General features: G+C 34.6%; 1 protein-coding gene across 1 annotated transcript in view; it reads left to right on the top strand.

The window, feature by feature from the left end:
• Positions 1 to 15,025, top strand: part of LOC109229241 — a 52,356-nt gene extending 37,331 nt beyond the window's left edge. The window contains exons 11-13 of the mRNA XM_019394615.1: positions 6,713 to 6,918; positions 14,379 to 14,503; positions 14,613 to 15,025. Coding sequence (XP_019250160.1) covers positions 6,713 to 6,918; positions 14,379 to 14,503; positions 14,613 to 14,801 — 520 coding nt within the window. The 3' untranslated portion in view covers positions 14,802 to 15,025. The remainder of the gene's footprint in view (positions 1 to 6,712; positions 6,919 to 14,378; positions 14,504 to 14,612) is intronic.

Below are 20,678 nucleotides of genomic sequence, written 5' to 3'. Positions count from 1 at the left end.
GATGAGCGGATGTTACGCAGCGTCGCTGAACTTGCGCTCCTAGTACTCCGTCTTAGTCCTGCTCAGCTTGAAACCTTTAGACAAGAGTCTGTCTCCAAACCTCCAGTTTCTCGTTAACACCACCTCGCGTCTCGTCAATCAGAACTATATCATCTACAAATAACATATACCATGTCACCTCCCCTTAAATGTGCCGCGTTAGTGCGTCCAGCGCTAAGGAAAATTGAAACGAGCTGAGGGCTGATCCCTAATGCAACCCCATCTCAACCGGAAATTGTCCTGAGTCTTCTCAAGTTGTCCTCACCTGTGTCTTAGCTCCATCATACATGTCCTTAATCACCCTAATGTACGCTACAAGCACACCTTTAGCTTCCAAACACCTGCACAGTACCTCTCTCGGGACTTTGTTGTATGCTTTCTCTAGGTCAATGAACAACATATGAAAGTCCTTCTTCATTGTCCTATACCGCTCTACCAAGAATATAGAATAATTACAATCAAAAGACAAAACTGCTATAACTAGCTAGGGGAAGCTATTCAAACTATTCAACAAGTTTCTCCATTTGTGACTCTTCTGTCCTCTAGTGTGCTGAATGATAATTTCTCTGACTCTTAGTCTGCTTTCTCTCTGTTGATTCTGAGTATTTCTTTCACTCCATATATGGTAAATAGAAGCAGCAAATAAAAATCTCAAAACTCATGTTCTTGCCTTGCTACTGTTTGATATCCTGGATAGCCAATTGATCTCTTTTGTTCAGCTACCCGATCTTTTATGCAAACTGAATTTCAGTGCTGCACTATAAAGAAACCAGGAATGAGAGTTTATTCTTCAAAAGCCGAATAGCCTAGTAAAGCCCTGTACTTGTCACTTGTTTTCATCCAAATACCTTTACATGATCAAAACCTATATTTTAAACCCCTCTGACCGTTGACCAAGCTTATGTAGCATTTATTTTGCTGAGTTCGATAAAGGGAAATTACCAGCTATGTCCATTTATAGGTAGCTCATTACAAAAATTGGCCAATTGATAAAATATTACTAATATTAGCCAAATTAGCCAATTAGCTATTTGTAGCAAAAAAATATCAAATCTTTGCTTTGTTTTGAGTGGGTGTTATTAGAATAGATTGGGCACAACTTAAGGAGCTTGAATCTCAGTTTTGGGATGATTTGGTGAAGTTTTGAGGTGATTTGAATTGAAAATTTGGTAAAAACTGAACATGAAAAAAATTATGTGTATCACACTATGTATCACACCGTGTATCATTTTTGTATCACATATGTATCATATTTGTATCTATTGTGTATCACATGTATATCGATGTATACCTGTGTGTGAGATACATGCGTGATACATGTTTGATACATGTGTCGCATAATACTTTTTTGAACTCGATTTAATTACGAATTTTGATACAAAATCAGTCCAAATCACCTCCAATCCTACTCAAATTTTGCATATTGACTTATCTATATATTTTTAATGAATTTCAACTATACCCATTGAAAAAGTTCCTTTTTATTTTAGATTTTTGGAATATTTGTATAGATTTTTGTATTTCATCACCTTATTTGCTACCCCGTCCATGAAATTTCTTTTCCGTCTTGTATCTAATGTTGCTAATCATACTTAAAAATATGGAAGGTGATTTTTGCATGTGATTCTTTGAGAGAAAGAACCCTATTATTTTGTTTTTCAATTTTTGTTGGCTAGTTTTGGTAAGTCTATAACTAATGGCTAGAGGTTGGTAAGTTGAGATTTTATTTGGGACATTTGTGGAAGTTTCCCTTCGATAAATTGCGTGGTTACACGCTTTTAAAAGCAAGTGAATGCACTAATTTGATTAAAAAAATATTACAATCAAAAGAAAAAATAACAAATAAAAGATCTGAGCATTCCACCTTCTGGTCGTGAACCCCCCTCCCCCCTTCTTTAGCCCAGCTTCTTCTTATGCCCAACACGGCACTGATCCGAGCATTCATCTCCTGTCCTTGAACATCGTTTGGAGGAAGGGTTTGATAATGGAGGAAAACCGATGGTTTTTGAGGTTTGATGAGATTGAGGGGCGACGCAGGTAGAGCGGACGGCGGAGTCAGTGTCACGGAGGCGGCAGACGATGACGGAGAGGAGCTTGTTGCTTTCGAACTCTGCTGAACTGGAGTTGTGGTCTCAGTTTCACCCATGTTAACACCACATCTCATCCCAGCCATCATCAATCAAACCCCCACCAAATAACTTCAATTGCAGAAACTTAGTTTGAAATCTCTTTTTTCCTCCCTTGTTCGAAAATGCCAAAACCCAGTAATAATATTTATGATTGATTCACAAAGCTATTGAAATAGAAAATAATATTTTATCAAGAAACAGAGATGGATGACATGAACCAAGATATACGAGAAATCAGAAGAGAACCTATAAAATTGAAGCTTTTTGTATAGATGGGGGAGACCACTCAATTTTCTTTGTTTTTTATGGAAAAAGAAAATAATTAGTGTTTTTAGTAGATACAATATAAAATTGACATGGAAAATGACGTGTCATCCACGTCAAGCAAATGAGATACATACATGGTCAATGGGTTTAAAATATAGATTTTGATCAAGTAGAAGTGTCTGAATAAAAATAAGTGAAGTAGGGGGCCAGGATATCAAACTGGAACAAGTATAGCGGTCAATTAGGCTATTCGGCCTTCTTCAAATATATATTGTCCTTCTCTATCCCTTCAACAGCTTCCACATGGTAATAATGGCACAACAGCCAACATCCCACGCTCTTCAACTCCCCTTTCCTCTTCTAAATGTCGAACCGCAGAGTGTCTCCTTTACTATGCACGCATCACCCGTTGCAGCCTGAACCATCTTAAAATCTCACATGCATGTTACTACCTGATAATGTAGGAAGAAGTGGTTCACATCTTCACCTGAACGTTTGCTTCATAAAACACTAATTGATATATATAAATCCTTATTTTTCTCAAATTCCCAGTTGTTAGGCTTGCTTCTCTTGCTTCCGGTCAAGTAAAAAGGCAGATCTTTTTTTGGTGCTTGGGAATTCGAAATCGGTAAGTGTGGAGAATTCGATTCCTCCCTTACCAAAAGCTTATAATATGACTGTACTTGAGATGATCCATCTTTTCTGCCCCCAACTCCATGAGTCCTGACTAGTCTTCTCTAACCACTGGTCTCACCTTTTTTTGAGTAAGGTAACATTAGCCACTGGTCTCACCTCTCCCGGTGATTGTTCAGACAGGTGCAAGTGTCACGACCCAAATTCTCAAGCTGCAGTTGGCTCCTAAAGAGTTTTACCCATTAGGCGTCCTGCTTTCAATTAACACCTTAGCACCGGCTCATTGTGCAAATCGTAGATAATCACCGAAGTTCTCAAAAATATAGCAAAAGTCAAAGTAAGATAGACCCAACATAACCCAACAACTCCGTCAAGGTGCATTTAAAGTTAACTCTGAATACGACGCATTAAAGTATGCTGCCCGAAAACAAAACATAAAAAGAAAGGACAGAAACTGCCACCACGATTAAACTGTGGTTGGCTCACCTCAACAGAAATTGGAACACCTAAACAAAAATTTTAACACCGCCTCGAACTAAGATCAAGATGTCCCGCATCAGCAGTAGTGGTAGGATTTGCATTGTGCAGTAAATGATGAGCCACAAAGACCTAGTAAGATCATCGATCTGCTCCCCCCTCGTACCCTGTGAAGCAAGTCTTCAAAAGCGTGCATGAAGGTAAAAAATGTATAGCACATTCTATAACAAACCATAGCAAGTATAACAATTCAATAGCCATCAAGCACATCGCAATCCACACGTGGTCTGGGCCCTCGTGACTAAGATCACTAGACCATATAATGGGGCCTATGCAGATAGGACTGTTAGACCAACAAATCAGCCTCACAATCCTCGGTTGCTGAGTGAGCAATGGGCCTTACACAGATGACACTGCTAGAACCAATCAACAACATGATATCAATATCCATACAACTCAAGATACACATAAATGACAGCAAATTTCATTTATAAATTTCAAAAAAATAAATGACGGTGCAAATAAACAACATCATCTGATCCAAGTAATCATGACATAATCAAATACTTATGACAACGTTAAATATCCTATCATGCATTATCATGTCAGTCATAAGAGAGTATAACACAATTCCATAGAGTAAAAGTGCGTCATATGTGGTGTTTTGGCTCAAAATAGCATACATGGTTCTAATACACGCTCGCCGCACAACATATTAGCTAGTTTGAAAGCATTTATGCAAGTTCTAAAATATATTTTTAGAAAAGCCAATAATCTAGAGGTTAAAGTATCACTTGCATCGAAATCGGCAAGTCCCCCAAGCACTCAAATCCCAAATCACCTCCCAAATAGCCCCCAATGAAGTCAATGGTCAAAGTCAACTCCGATCAAACCTCGAAACCATATATAGAATCAGATTATCTATTGGCTCACGATTTCATAAATGCTATTAGATTCTTTTTTTTGAAACGGTAAATGTTATTAGATTCTTAATCAGAGTCCAATCACCCACTCAAATACTAATTTAGGAAACTAAGTTTCAAATCCCCAATTTCTCCTCTTAAATCACATGTTTCAACCAAATTCAAAACGATGTTTTAAAGGATATTTTTTGGGTGAGCCTTAGGGCGGGGTGTAGTAAAAACGCATTGGGGCGATCCAAGGGGAGAGGGGGCAAAAGTATCCCGAGACGTAAGCCCCATTATTCTGTGCGTACGCTTAGGCGTTGGCCGAGTTTTTCATTTGGGGCGTAAGACCCGAAAACCTTTCCAAATTAAGATTAAAATTGCCAAAATAGTCTTTATTTTAATACCAAAAAATACAAAATTCAACTTGTTATTACATGCTAAAAAGTTGAAAACTTACAGGTCAAAAGATACTTTATTCTTGGCCTTAATTTTTATTCCTTCGCTTTGTCTTCTATCGGTTGATAAAAAAAATTTCAATTTGCAAACTATGAAACAAAAACGCATCATCCTTCATGATTTGCTCTGGTTCAACGCTTCTTATTGTAGGTTCCTTCTTTTCAAGTTGTTTTGCTCTTTTAAGTTAGTTTATGAATTTCTATTCAATGTTTTTCTCTGTCTGATATTTTTTTATGAAGCAGTTTTGGTTTAGTTTTTTTATCAATTGCTGATTCGAAATAGCATTTTACGTTGCAGTAGTTCTATCACTTATTTTTATATTTTCTTGAAATTTTTAAAATTCCTTTGTAATTTGACCTTATTTTAATATTTATTTTTATTATATTAATTTATAAAATATTAATAATTAAGGACTCATGGTGCTTACACCCAGCGCTTAGAGTCTTACACCTCGCACCATATTAGGTAAAATGCCTCGCCTCCCAGCCACGTCTTTTAAAACACTGATTCAAATACAATCATCAATGGATGTTACAGAATCATTACCTTAGATTAGGGTTGAAATCAGTCCAAAAAAAATCACTCACAAGCTCCCCTTTTCCGAAAATGGCATAAAATTGGGATTTGAAATTTCCACTATTCAATTTATATTGTTTTGATCTGGTCTTCTCCCTGATCGTGGAATACCTCGTGCGAAGGGTCAAACTCCTCGTCAACCCAGGTTTTTGTTTTTTGGATCACAGGCCACAACTTGCATTTGCGAAGGTCAAAATCATTGACCCTCGGGGTTCGCGGCAGATCTCATGCGACTGAGAAGGTTTCTCAGCCTGGCCAGCAACCGCTAATTTGCTCTTTGCGTTGTTCCCGAAAATGACATAAAATTGAGATTTGAAACTTCCACTGTTCAATTTATGTTGTTTTAGTCTTCTCCTTGATCGCAGAATACCTCAAGCGATCACGACGGTCAAACTCTTGGTTAACCTAGGTTTTTCTTTTTCTCACGGGCCACAACTCATGTTCGCGAAGGTCAAGGTCATTGACCTTCTGCATTCGCGGCAGGTCTCGCATGACTGTGAAGGCTTCTCAGCCTGGCCAACCACCCCCAATTTGCTTTTTGTGATCGTCAACACTTGGTCCACGATCACATGCACCAGAAATTTCAGCTGCTGTTTTTGATTCCCAAATTTTCCGAAACAACCCCGAGCTCGGTCTCAACCAGAACCCTTCCAACAAGTCAAAAATTGTTATATCAACTTGTAGACATGCTCGAAACACAAATTAGAATGCTAATACTAAAAAAGAGGGGTCGGATTGTACTATCTATGTAATTGCACCGCATACCGTCCTTTAATATTTCTATATTTCTTACAGTATTCTCTTGTAACTCATTTGTATCAAGTTTCATACCAAGTTGATATGGATCTATAGATCAATCTACAATATTATCTTGATATATGTGAATATCAATTCCATATTTAAGTATTTAAGTTACTGAGAAGACATTTAGCTCTCTAAAACTCTCTTCCAACTCAACATTTTGCACTCTCCTAAGGAGTACCTAGTGCTTATAGGAGCCATTTTAACCTATCCAGAATTTTTGTATGTTAGTAGAAAATTTAGAGAACCCTTAGTGTTCGAATATTCGAAATTATTCTATATTAGAGTACAATGTGTCTGAAACTCTGAATAGAGCGAAAAGGTATTGTGGATTAGTATGATGACCCCAACTAGCTTTGTATTGAAGCGCAATAGTCGTAGTAGTTGCTGTTGTTCTATTCTTATTGTTTTGTTACCTTACTGCAGAAATCGACTTGCGTTTGGCTTGCAGACAACACATAATACTTTGGGAAATTTGCAACTTGTTTCACAGTATTTGACTGTTTTGGGGAATTTAGCACTTGCCCTCACTGACACTGTACAAGCTAGGGAGATTTTGAGGTCCTCTCTTACATTAGCGAAGAAGCTTAATGATATTCCAACTCAGATCTGGGTACTATCGAATTTGACAGGTTTCACACTCTTGATCATTTATTTCATGTGACCTACTTTTTCTGTTGGATAAGTGTAGTCACCTGTGTATATCTAGTGCTTTGTTCTGGTTAAAAGATTCTTTTGAATGGCCAAAACAACAGAGTACATGGTATCCTTAATATGCTACAAAATATGTTGTGTGTGTGTGTGCGCGCGCCTATTTATGTGTGTAGTTCCGTGAACGCAGTTCTATATTTGTAAGAGTAAAGTTTTCCTCTTTATGCAACTTTTTGTTTTCACCCTGTTTATTGAGCTTTCTTTTTCCTCCTAGCTAGAAGAGATATGCATCCCGAGTTCTTTTCTTTTCTTTTTTTTTGAGTTTCCTTTCTTATTACGTTTTCCTTTTCAGATGCACACAACCTCCTTTTCCTCTTCGTGTAGTCAAGGGTAGGAAGTAAATGAGCATGGGACAGAGCCACCCGGGGTAGGGCAAGCCTTAACCCCCTAAAGTTTTAACCCGCCTTTCCTGGCCTCGTTTAGCATTTTTCAATGATTTTCCCTGACCCGCCTTGCCCCATTTGTGTTTCTTTCATTTTTACTTTTAATTTTTCATTTTGCAGTGTTCTATTAATTTTTTTTTGGAATTTTTATTTGAACTTTGAGTAGACAAAGTCTTGCTAATATGTTCCCATTTTCATTTTTGATTCATGCTTGTTGATACTTATGTTCATTTTGGACCCTTCAACTCAACCAGTGAAAGGAAAAATCCAGTAGAAATTGTATGCTGATTGTTTTGAAGTTAAATTTTCGGTATTTAAGTGAAATAATTCAATATCATTTAAACTTTCTCAATCATTTCATGTAATCAACCATGATTTGCTTTTGCTATGAGTAATTTTTGTTGTTTCTAACTTCTAAGATACACGCCCGCTTCTCCTTACTAGTTACTCACGATTTTTGTACTTTGTTTTATGAAGTTGTTCAATCCCCAATATTAGGTTCAATTGCACCATTTTATTAAATGATTTTTTTTTGGGGTAAAACGGAGAATTTTATTTATTACTAAATAGCAACATTTCACAAAATTGATGTCGCATTGGGCTCATCATTCCTGGTATAGACAGTACCAACAAGATTCGACGTAGTAGTCCTATTTTGAGCACACAGGTTATCAAAGCTAGCTAAATTATTACAAACGTTGGATAGCTAAATTATAACCACAACTAGCTTGCTTTTCACCCTGGATAGTTGCCTTCATGAAGTAAGGAGGGGTTGCAAAATGGTGTTTGATGTTCCCCATATCCAAGATTGATCCTTCCTTAGCCAAGAGATGTGCAACTTTGTTTTTGTTGAAGTGTGTGACCATCTCATCTAAAAGCTTAAGCTGTTAGAGAGAACACACTTTTATTTGCTTAATTATGTCTTCAGCACCCCCCTTCACGTGCGGGTTTGATTCTTTTTGATGAGACAAACACGCGGAAATTCTTTTTGATATCGGGTGGTGGTGAGGCTCGAACCTAGAACCTCTGCCTGCTATGATATTGAAGTGTGTGACCATCTCATCTAAAAGTTTAAGCTGTTAGATAGAACACACTTTTATTTACTTAATTATGTCTTCAACATCTTTTCGAAATTTGTGTCAAATCACTAGACTCCATGTTAGTTGCATTAATGGCCTGCAGTCATATAAAATAGAGTTATAAATGGGGATTATTTTGTCAAGGAGCTGAAGTGCCTCCATCGATTCAGTTGCAATCTCCACGGGTAATAGGTTTTGATCCAGTGCCAGTTATAGGCCAAACTTGAGAGCAAGAAGTTCCGCATGGGTGTGATTCAGAGCTCGCATATTATAAGAGAATTCCAAGATCTAGTCTCCATTATGATTCCTGAAGACTCCCCTTGGTCCGCCCATACTAGTAATACTGGACAAAGTTCCATCAATGTTTAACTTAAACTAGTTAAGCTGGGGAAAAACCACTTAACTTGCACTGTTTTGAGAATCTTCGGATTAGTAGGCCTGTTTGCGAGTAATTTATACTTGTTAATGCGCATGCAAATCATGTTGTTAGAGAGATCATTAGAAAGGTTATTTCTATTATTATTGTTTCTATTGATCCAAAGGTTCCCAAAACATGAGCGATGGAATTAGTTATAATATGCTTACTAGTTCTAACCATATCTAGCCAATGACTGCCATTAGGGAGAGCACTACTAAAATAAATACCAAACTGACTCCAGTATCTAGAGGCAATCCATGAAGATGTGTTTGATAGTTTCAGGATTACTTCCACCGACCATGCAAGTGGGTTCAATATTTATGCCTATATGATTGAGATAGGATCTCGTGGGTACTCTCTTATGGTAGCATTGCCAAAGAATTTTTTTTTATTTTATTTGGCAGCGAAAGTTTCCAGATCCATTGAAAATCAATATTAAAAGTTGTTCCTGCATTAATGATGCTATAGACAGACTTGGTACTAAACATGCCATTACTATAAAGTGACCAGTGAGGGGTATCCTTGGCATGGGGTACAATCAGTGGCGGAGCCAGAATTTTATTAAGGGGTATCAAAATATATAAAAGTAAAACATACCAGAAAATTAAGGGGAATCAACAAATAGTATATATACATATAAATATTTTTTTTACCTACCTATACAGTGTATTTTTCCAGTACTATACAGGATCCCATTTGGCAATATCGACTTAGTGGCAAATGTTATGTGAAAGCATCTCCATGCACAAAATAAAAATATATGGTGACATGAGATCCCCTTGCCGGATTCCTCTTGTAGGATTAAAGCAAGTAGTATGACCTCCATTAATTAGAATGGAGATAGAGCTAGTTGTAACACAAGAGATAATAAGTCTAGACATTTTTTCAGGAAAATTAAATAAGTGAAGCATTCGGTAGATGAAAGATCATTCAAGTCTATCAAATGTTTTCTCAAGGCCTTTCTTTAAATAAGTGAATTTCTACCTGTCTTCTTTTTTAAATGAGTAATAAGTTGATAATTATTGAAGCGTGTGACCATCTCATAGAACACCTTTTATTTACTTAATTATGTCTTCAACACGCCCCATCACATATGGGCTTGATTCTTTTTATGAGCCAAGCACGTGGAAATTCTTCTTGATATTGGATAGCGGTGAGACTCGAACACAGGACCTCTGCCTGATCTTGTACCATATTGAAATGTGTGACCATCTCATCTAAAAGCTTAGGCTGTTAGAGAAAAAGAAAAAAAGAAATACCCCCTGATAATAATAAAAATAACTTTTTCAAATGATTTGAAGGATTCAAAGGGACGAAATATAGCATGATCAGAAATATTAGAGGGGAAAGAATAGAGAAGAAAGAGATACAACTTCTAACTTCAATATCCGTCCCACCACTTCTCTTGCTATCCCCCCCCCCCCAACCACCCCCCACCCCCCAACCAAAGTTTTTGAGTCAAGCACCTGATATTGTATAAACTTCTATTGTATTTAATCTCTTGTTTTGATGGTGGAGGAATTGTGCATGCTTCATGAATTTCCCCTTTAATTGATACCTCAAGGTGATAGAAAAATATTCTTTTTTGTTCCATAATTGAAATAAATATTAATCAAAGGGTATCTTGATTGTCACCTGATAAAATTTGAGAGTGGGGGTAATAATAATCAAATAGATTTTATCCTACTAGAAGACGTGATGGCACAGGTATGGATTATAAGGCTATATCAGGAGAAGTGATGACCACCCAACATAAGTCGGTGGTTTTGTATGTAAAGCATATGAGTAGAGTGAGAAAGGAGAAGGCCTGCAAACAACTGAGAATTTGATGGTGCGCATTCAAGCGTGTTAACTAGTTAGTTTTTCAAGAAAACCACGGGAGGACGGAGCATGAAACTTTGAGGGGGGAGGCGGACATCCTGTGGAAGAAATTGCCAAGTTGCATCAAAATGTAGCAGGTGAAGTGTTTGGTGCGGCTAATGATTAGGAACCTTGGCCACGAGAATCCTAGCACTGGAATTAGGATGTGCAAAGAGTTAAAGGAGAGTGCTATAAGAACTTCCCAGAAACAAAAGATGGGTAAGTTTTTGAAGAGTATAAGAGAGCTAAGAAGGCTACTAAAATAAATCAAGAGGAAGCCCCCGATAGCTTGTATCAAAACCATGGACGCGATAAGGGGAAAGAAATGTTTAAACTAGCACGACTGGGAGAGAAGCGAAGTAAGAACTTAAATTAAGAGAGTTACTAAAGAAAGATTCTCAACAAGTGTTGACACGAGATAATGAGGCCACGGAGAGATGGAGAAGCTATTTTGATCAATTATTTGACTTGAACCACAAGGATAAACTTTTGGATCTCTATGTGCATGATAGACACTGTAGCTACACTTGTAGAATAAGGTTGATAGAAGTATAAGATGGCATGAAAAATATGAGCACCAAAGCCTGTGCTCCAGATGGTAACTCCATAGAGGTTTGGAAGTGCCTTGGAGTAGGATGGCTTACCCCAAGCTCTTTAATGCTATACTAATAAATGGTAGGATGCCCAATAAGTGGAGAAAGGCTACCCCTATTTCCAATTTATAAAAACAAAGGAGATGTTCTAAGTTGTGCGAACTATCGTAGCATTAAATTGAGTCACACCACGACACTTTGGGAAAGAGCGATAGAGCATAGACTTGGAAACACTACAAGAGTGATAAAAAACTGGTTTGGATTTATGCCGGGTAGATTTACAATGGTGGCTAAAACTGGTTTGGATTTATGCCCGGTAGATTTACAATGGTGGCTATATTCTTGATAAGAATTTTGATGGAGGATTATCACGAGAGCAAGAAGATTTACATATGGTATTGATCGACCTAGTAGAGGATACAATAGAGTACTAAAAAGGTCGTTTGGTGGATGTTGGGAAGAAAGCAATTCATATTAAATATATAAATGTCATAAACGACATTGTATGAAAGGGTAGTCATTAGCACGAGAACGTAGTAGGAGATTTGAAGGAGTTCTCCATAACCATGGGTTTACATCTGGGATCCGCATCGAGCCCGTACTTTTTCTCGCAAATTAGGAATGAGCTAACCAACATTATACGGGATGGGTTCCAATAGTGTATGCCATTTACAAATGATATTGTGCTATTGACGAAACCAGTGAAGGTGTCAACCAAAAGCTTGAACTATGGAGAAGCACTATACAAAGTATGGTTCTTAGGATAAGCAGAAATAAGATTGAATATATGCACTGCTAATTTAGAGGCGAGATTAGACTGGATTGAGATGCCTAACGGTAAACAATTCAAATATATAGGCTTGTTCCAAGAGAACAGAACGATAGAGGACAATGTTACACATAGAATCAAAGTCGCATGGTTAAAGTGGAGAAGTGCTATTGGAGTGTTATGTGATAAAAGGATGCATGTTAAAGATAAGTTCTATAAAACAGTTATAAGGCCAGAAATTTTGTGTGGAAGTGAATGTTATTCGCTAAAGTCCAACACATTCTCTAAACGAGTATTGTGGAGATACGGATGTTAGGATGGATGTATTGTCATACATGATTAGACAAGGTTAAAAAATGGCCACATTTTTCAGAAGGTGCAAGAAGTACACATTTAAGATGGTTTAGCCATGCATTGGTTCGTAAGTATGAGATCATGGTAAATGAAGGTATTAAAAAGGGACGAGGTAGACCTAAAATTTCATGGAAGGAAGTTATCTCAAAGTTGCCTCGAAAGACCTACAATCTCTTAGAATCCAAGCAAACTTAGTGATAGATGACATAATAGAAGAAAAAGATATATATAGGCGTTACTAATAATTAAGAATATGCCTTAGTCATGTTAATACACTTACTTTAGGTCCTATGCTTGCTAGGGGTTTTCAGTCTTATTATATATTTGTATGCCAATAGAAAATATAGATAATTTCTAGTACTTTTTATGTTTATTTATGTTTTGTTCCGAGGACATGGCCCTTGATAGGAAGGTCTGGAGGTCAAGCATTAGGGTTGTAGGTTAGGGGGTAGTAGAGCTTTCCTACTTCATACCCGGGGTGAGGCGGGGTAGGATTAGGGTTGATCTTAGATGGCTTGCAGTTTATGTTGAGTCCACACTATCCTTGCTGTTTATCTTAGCCCCGAGTCTTGGATATTGGTTACTGTTATTGCATGTCATTTATCTTTTGGTTGTTATGCTTCTGTTACTATTACGGTTTCTACTGCAGTTACTAATGAATTGTCTTTTCTTGTTTTTATTTTCGTCTTTCTGAGCCGAGGGTCTATCGGAAACAGCCTCTCTGCCCTATCGGGGTAGGGGTAAGGTGTGCGTACACATTACCCTCCCCAGACCCCACTTTGTGGGATTTTACTGGGTAGTTGTTGTTTTATTATTGGCCTGAGATAAATTTAAATAGAGAATGCTTTAGTCGTGTTAATACACTTACTTTAGGTCCTATGCTTGCTAGGGGTTTTCAGTCTTATTATATATTTGTATGCCAATAGAAAATATAGATAATTTCTAGTACTTTTTATTTTTATTTATGTTTTGTGTATTATTGGCCTGAGATAAATTTAAATAGAGAAACCTGATCAACGAGGATTCATATAGCTGATTCTAACTTGTTTGGAACTGAGGCATAGTGGTGGTGTTGTTATTGAAGGGTATTGATACAACAAAAAGTTAAAGAAACATAAGGCACTTCACATATTAGTACTTAATACTGAATGAATTTAGGTATGCCCTGTTTGTAATTCCATCCCCTCCCATTCGATTTCAAGATTGCATACTCAGTGGACTTAGGCATATGTTAGCTACCCAACTCGGCCTCCAGTCTGATAATGAATAAATGGTCATGTTATGTCATAGACGTTATATAATATGAAGTAATCGAGTATTTCTTTCAGTCTAAATTTGTAAAGCTATCAAACACAATGGCACATTTCTGGAGGATCTTCTTCTTACCGCAACTAAACTACACTAATATACATCAATAGTAAATTGTCCTTCGACTTGGTACAGTTTTCAACATTGATTAAAATTGTTGTTTATTATCAGATGAGAGAAACATATTTTTCTTCATCTTTGTAGGAATAGAAAAGGAAAAGTTGTACTGCGAAAAGCGAAAGTAAACCCATATAGTTTTCTTGTATTATGGCAAGTGTCCTCAATGAATTGGATATTATTCTGGATGCCAATAACAGATGGAGTACTCCAGAAGTCATTCAAAGTCAAAGAAATCGTGCAAGTCCTGCTGTTTTCTGCAAAAATATATTGCAAGAATAATTTGGCCTGAGATTCACTAATATAATTGCACTGTGGTACATCACTCATCTTTTCGAGGGTAGGATGATGTTGTTAGATGTGGCTACAGAGAGTGCAGTTTGCTAGTACAAGTTTCTTGCAGGACATTATTTTGATTTAAGGCAAAAATCTCTTAAATCCCTTCTCTTGGTGCCTTTATGTAATTTTAGTTGGTTGATTTTTAATTTTTTCTTTTGCAGCTCTATACCAGCAACTGGGTGAGAAAGGGAATGAAGTGGAGAATCTTGATTACCAAACAAAGAAAGTAGAAGATCTACAAAAAAGAATTGCTGATGCTTGTTCGTCCTGTCACCACATTGAACTGGTAAAAGCTTCTACACTTTTTATTCTGAAACTTATCTTATCTGATTAAACGGGTTGTGAATGTGACAGCTTAAGGTATATTACCTATTTACTTATCTGACATGACTCAGATTGCCAAAGTAAAAACTGAAGCCCATCAGCTGAGCGAGATTGATATTAAACGAGCGATATCAGGCCCTTCTATGAGAGTTGATCTGGATATTCCCGAATCCATTGGTCTGTCAGCAACTTCTCCTATGTCGTCATCAACGAGGCTTATGGATTTTGATATGGGAAGATTGAGAAAGAGAAAAACGTAGCGTTTTTTACCTGTAAATTTGTAGGTCTTACTTCAAGTGTTAACTTGAGGAAGAGACGAGAGTGTGCTTCGTTTCTTTCCTTCTCTTTTCCTCCTTTGGGGATGTGTGCAGTGATACACTTAAACGTCCGGGCTTTGGGGATGTCCAATTGTGATAGTTTACCTTTCTTTATTGTATACGGTTCATAGTTTCTAAATTTCAATCTTTTGTCTAGTTTCTTCTCATCTTCTTCCATCTTGATTGCGCATGGACTCTTTATCTTTCACTCAATCTGTCAAGCCATTAGATGAGTCTTGGCTTATGAATTGATGGTCTATATTTTAAACAAATTTGGATGTACGAGAAGGATCCCATGTTTTAATGTCACAATATAATGTTAGGTCGCTGGATACTTTGATAAACGGAGGAAAGCGTTAGCTGACGTTTGTTTTCAAAAAATGAAAACACTGAGGGGTTGTTTATGCAGGGATTAAGTTATGCAGGTATTAGTTATGTGTTTATTATGCAGGAATTGTTGTTTTTGAATGCTTGATTTCTTGTATTACATATTAGTTCCACATTATATATATATATATATATATATATATATATATATATATATATATATATATATATAGAAAGCTGTTCTAAATTATCATAAACCATTGAAGTATATGTTCAAATAAATAACAATTGAATTCTATCAATATAAAACTCACTTTGCAATATAATCGAACTCTCAAATCTTAATACATGTATTAAATGCACAAAAAATAAAAAAGGAATTTAAGTCTAAAGTGAAATGGTAATTTTTGTCATTTATTAGTTTAATTCGTGTATCCTTTAATACACGTATACTTATTTCGCATTCAATCTCACATAAAATCATAAAAAGAATTTCTCATCAGCATATAATGCAAGTATTAGTTTATATAGTATAAAAAGCTTAACCAAACATTGTATAAGTTGTGGAAGAGTTGATACGGAAATCAAAACACTCACCAACCAATGTATAAGTTGTCCAAGATTTTATACGGAGACCAAAACACCAACTAAATATTGTAATAAGTTATGCTGGATTTTATACGTGGTTATACGCATTAATGTATAGGGAAGGCAGATCAAACGATCCCTGAGTTGGCAAATGCCATATAATGGGTTCTATTTCTTCTTTCCTTAAGAAGAAATGATAGTTATAGACAAAAAGAAAAGGTTAAAAAACATAAATGCGAGGAAGGTAAGAGATTATGCTTTTGTTCTCATTGTTTGGTTTGCATAAAAGAAGAGGGAAAAAGGGAAATTAAATAAAACGCGTAATTATTTGATTTGACTACAACCAAAATAATAGTTAAAACCTCAATACTAACTAGTGAGTATAAAAAAGTAAATAAATAATAAAACAAGTTAGTGCCAATAAGGTTGAACCAATTCTCGACAGCTTTGCTTCATTTGGACCATTTTATTTAAATAATTGACAAGATTTTTAACACAAAAGATTCTTTATGTTTTTTTTACCAGTATACAAATCTTTAATATAACGAAAATGATCTAAATTGTCCTTGAACTATTAGAATTGGTACAAAGTACCATCCGTCCACCTATTGAGCGAAATTTGCCCTTACCGTTAATTTTTTCGCTCAAACCTATACTTAAAACTAACCGTCCAAAAAACTAATTAAAAAATATTATAAATTTTAATAATGTGTCTCATTCTTATTGGACGAATTCAAATCCCACTCCAGATCTGTCAAACTCACATGTATAAGTCGACCCATTGGTCCAACCCGACCTAAAAAGAACCCGCTCTTTCTTCTTAAAATATGACGTAGCTACTTGTACTTCCTGTGAAGAAGTATCGGAGTTTTTGCAACTGATGAGTGGAAAAGATTTTTTGTTTTCTTTTCACCATTTAACTCAGAGGCGGATTCAGGATTTGAAGGTTGCGGGTGCCATACTACTTTAAACACAGACGTATTACTATTTACACTGTCGAAATATGGTAAATATTTGGCCAATTTGATCCATTTTAGGCTTCGGATCGGATTATTTCTTTGTTTCGGTTTATATAAACAAACCGCTTGAAAAAAGAATATAGTAATAATTATGATAATCTTGCACAAAGCATAAAACTTTCAAAATACTACTAACATTATAAATATCTCTCATTTGCAGTCCTCCTTGACGAGTTTTCAGAATCTGAAGACGCTCAATGATGTCATCATTACTTACATTTACAAATAGTCTACTTTTTTTGGTGAAAGATCAAAATGAAAACGGCAAATTTAAAGGAAATATAATCCACATTCATCATTTTCAAAATCTAAACCTTTTTTCTATTTATATTTTACTTTTTTAAACACATTTTTATTAATATGTATGTAATTTTTTAAATTTAGCACTTAATGAGACTAGTATTTAAAATAGCGAGAAAAAGTCAAGAATCTATATCTATATCTATACTATATTAAAAATACGAAGGCCCTTAACAAAATGTCGTTCGTTTTTTTTACCCTTCAAAAATAGGTTTCACACTAGGCAAAATAGTCATTTAATTATTCTCCTAATATTTAGTATTAAACATTAATTATTTTTCCTGATATTTAGGAATTCGAAATCAACTAAATTTTGTATAATCATGAATTTTCCTTATTTTAAAAAAATAACACAAGGACTGTAAAATGAAGTAGGAATATAATAGCTTAACGAAATACAGTCTTCCATGCTCCATATGTTTTCTTTATTAGTATTGTTGTCTATTCAATGCAATTAGCATAATGAGATTATCATACATCCTCCGTTTATAAGGATAATTAATACATAAAATTCTTGTGCATTCCTTCTATTTCTGACACTTCCTTTTAGTTTCTTGATTGGTTAATCCCTTCACCAACCTAATTGTTTGTTGGTATATAACTAAATCAATTTAGAATAAGGAGGAGTCGAAAATCTATATTATAATAAAAGGAGAGTAGTGAAGTATGTGGTTAAGCCAAGTGGCAAGCTAAAATGAAGCCACTTGGCAAGTTTAAGACAACATTAAAAATTTAAGTTATAAATGAAAACATATTTAATGGAAGTAGTTTAAATGAATCTTATACATAATCTAAATAAATCTTAGAAAAATCTATTTATATATCTATATTTATATTTGTATCTATATCTATATTTATATCTATATTTATATCTATATATTGATCCAATCATAAATTTTCTTCTATGTTAGCTAGAAATATGGGGATAAAAATTAATTAAAAACTATAATAAAAAATAAAAAATATAAAAATACTTAAATTGAGATAACCTATGACTATTTATATTTTGGAGTAAGTTAAAATATAAAATAAAACTAAAATTTACTTGAGATGTTAAAGATTTATTGAGTTTAAAATTAAAGAAATTCAAGCGGCAAAATAAGATCTTACATAAAGTATACAAATTATTTATAGTTAAGAAAAAAGTTAAATAATCAATAAAAATTATTTTAATAACAAGAATAATAAAGTCATATTAATATTGATAAATCGGGCAAACAAATATTTTATACGTAAAATATTGCAACGTTTAGATATAATGTGTTAATGAAGAAAATATTTTTGTATGATTAATATTTGAATTGAGTGCAGTTAATTTAAGTTTGAAAGCATAGCATAAATCTTTGAAAATACGGTACAATTTAGAAAATAGAATGATAAAAATTATTTGAGTTTGAGATGAAAAAGTTATTTAATTTTATCTATATTATAATAGAATGAGTGTGTTAGAAATAGATATTAAATTCAAACAAGCTAATAAAAATCCACATGACAGTGTAATAATATTAGGAATTGAATAATATAATATCAAAAATAATTAATAAATAGAGAAAAAATAAAATTAAGATTTTTTTATCATAGAGAAAAAGGGTAATAACTAATTTAAATTTGAGATCAGAAAGTTTTTTTTATATTGTGATAAGAAAAGTCATAATATGGATAAGTCCACGTAACTCAAGTCTAATAGATAAAATCAAAACTAAAAATAAATTAGAGATAATGTGAGGATATTTATAATCATACGTTTAGAAAATAAAATAAAGTAAATATACAATACTTAAAAATATTATTAAAATTAAATAATTAAAAAATTTCAAGCAATATTTTAAAACAAAATAAATATTTATTTTATGATTAAAAAAATATGTATTTATCGATATTATATTAAAATAGTAGTTGATAATGATATTAAATAAAGTTACAAGTTAATGAAAAGCCACATAACGTAATAAGACTATATATTAGATTAAAAAAATAGCAAAATTACGTTAAATTATTAAAAATTTACTATTAAAAATAAAAGGGAAAGACTATTTGAATTTGAGATTAGAAAGTTCTTAAAAAGCAAATTTGTATCAATAGATTACAAAATAAATGCACGTAATACAAAAATTAATTATAAGAAAATTTTTAGATTTGAAACATTATAAAAGAACTTATATATTAATTTTTAGACTAATTCAAAGTTAAATTTTAAAATAAAATGTGATATGTGTGTGTGTGTGTATATATATATATATATATATATATTCCCGATAGAGAACTATCAAATATAAGAAAGTATCATNGAGGAAAATAGAGATAGTGCGAGGATACTTATATTTTTTTAATTTATTAAAAATAAATAAATTAAATTATTAAATAGTAGTCAAAAATATTATTAATACATTTAAATGATGAAAGAGATCCGAGTAAGTGGATAATAGTGTAAAAATACATTAACTTTCAAGAACAATTTTTTCTTTCATTTATTGATGATTACTAAAAGGGTAATAAACAAGATTAATAAAAGATCACATTAGTATCACAATATTAAGTAATAAATAATGCAAAAACTATAAGTAAGTGTCACACCTCCTTTTTCCACTCCCGCGGAAGAGGGTATGTTAAAGGGAGTTATTTCCAACTTGAAGTGACAATCGGAACAGGATTATTTATTTAAGATCAGAGTCGCCACTTGGGAAATTAATGATGTCCCAAGTCACCTGTTGAATCCCGATCCGAGGAAATTATGACTCTGTTAACAGTCCGCGAACCAGAGCTCCGAGTAAGGAATTCTGTTAACCCGGGAGAAGGTGTTAGGCATTCCCGGGTTCCGTGGTTCTAGCACGGTCGCTCAACTGTCATATTTGGCTCATTTGTTTGATTTTAGTACATGTTTTAATCTATGTGCCTTTTAACTCTTGAAACGCTTTTATTATTATTATTTTTAGAGAATTGCAACGTCGTGAAAATGCGTCTCGAACCACGTTGCACCAGTGCACCCGTGATCGTTAGCACATTTCGACTTCGTTGAGATTTGAATTTGGGTCACATAAATGTGCACCCATTTTTAGGAAGGTAAAATTATTTAAATTGCGTGCCTAAAGAGAATATCGCGTTATTATTTTGGGGAAGACCGTGAAATTCGCTAAACGACATGTCCCGAAGTCTAAGTATTTTTAACATAAGCATTTATCGAGGGCCCCGCAATTTGTTTATTTGGTTTGGCGAGGCTCATCCCGTTTAGTTTAAGGTCAATCCTAAAACAATCTATAATTCTCTACTCAATTTGTCTCTAAAAGTAAAAGCAATGCTAATCAATTCAAAGTTTAGAGCTTGCTATTGGGCCTCGACACCTGTTCCTCGACGGGGAGTCATTTGGGCCCAACGTGGGCGAAGGCAGACCCAGAAGTTGGGTGTCCAGGCCAAGATCGATTTCTAGGCAAGACGAAACGGAGATTGGACTTACGGACCAATTTTTAGAGTATTCAGATTATTTTGAGACACCTACATTCTAGCTGCTGTTAATCCCTGACTTTGGATTGATATGACAGTAGTACAATTCAGTTATGATTTCACTTAACCTTGCAAAAAACATGTCAAC

Source organism: Nicotiana attenuata, chromosome 7, assembly GCF_001879085.1.
Source record: "Nicotiana attenuata strain UT chromosome 7, NIATTr2, whole genome shotgun sequence".
NCBI lineage: Eukaryota > Viridiplantae > Streptophyta > Magnoliopsida > Solanales > Solanaceae > Nicotiana > Nicotiana attenuata.
The sequence above is the reverse complement of the archived record's forward strand: the minus strand, read 5'-3'. Positions and strand labels throughout refer to the sequence as shown.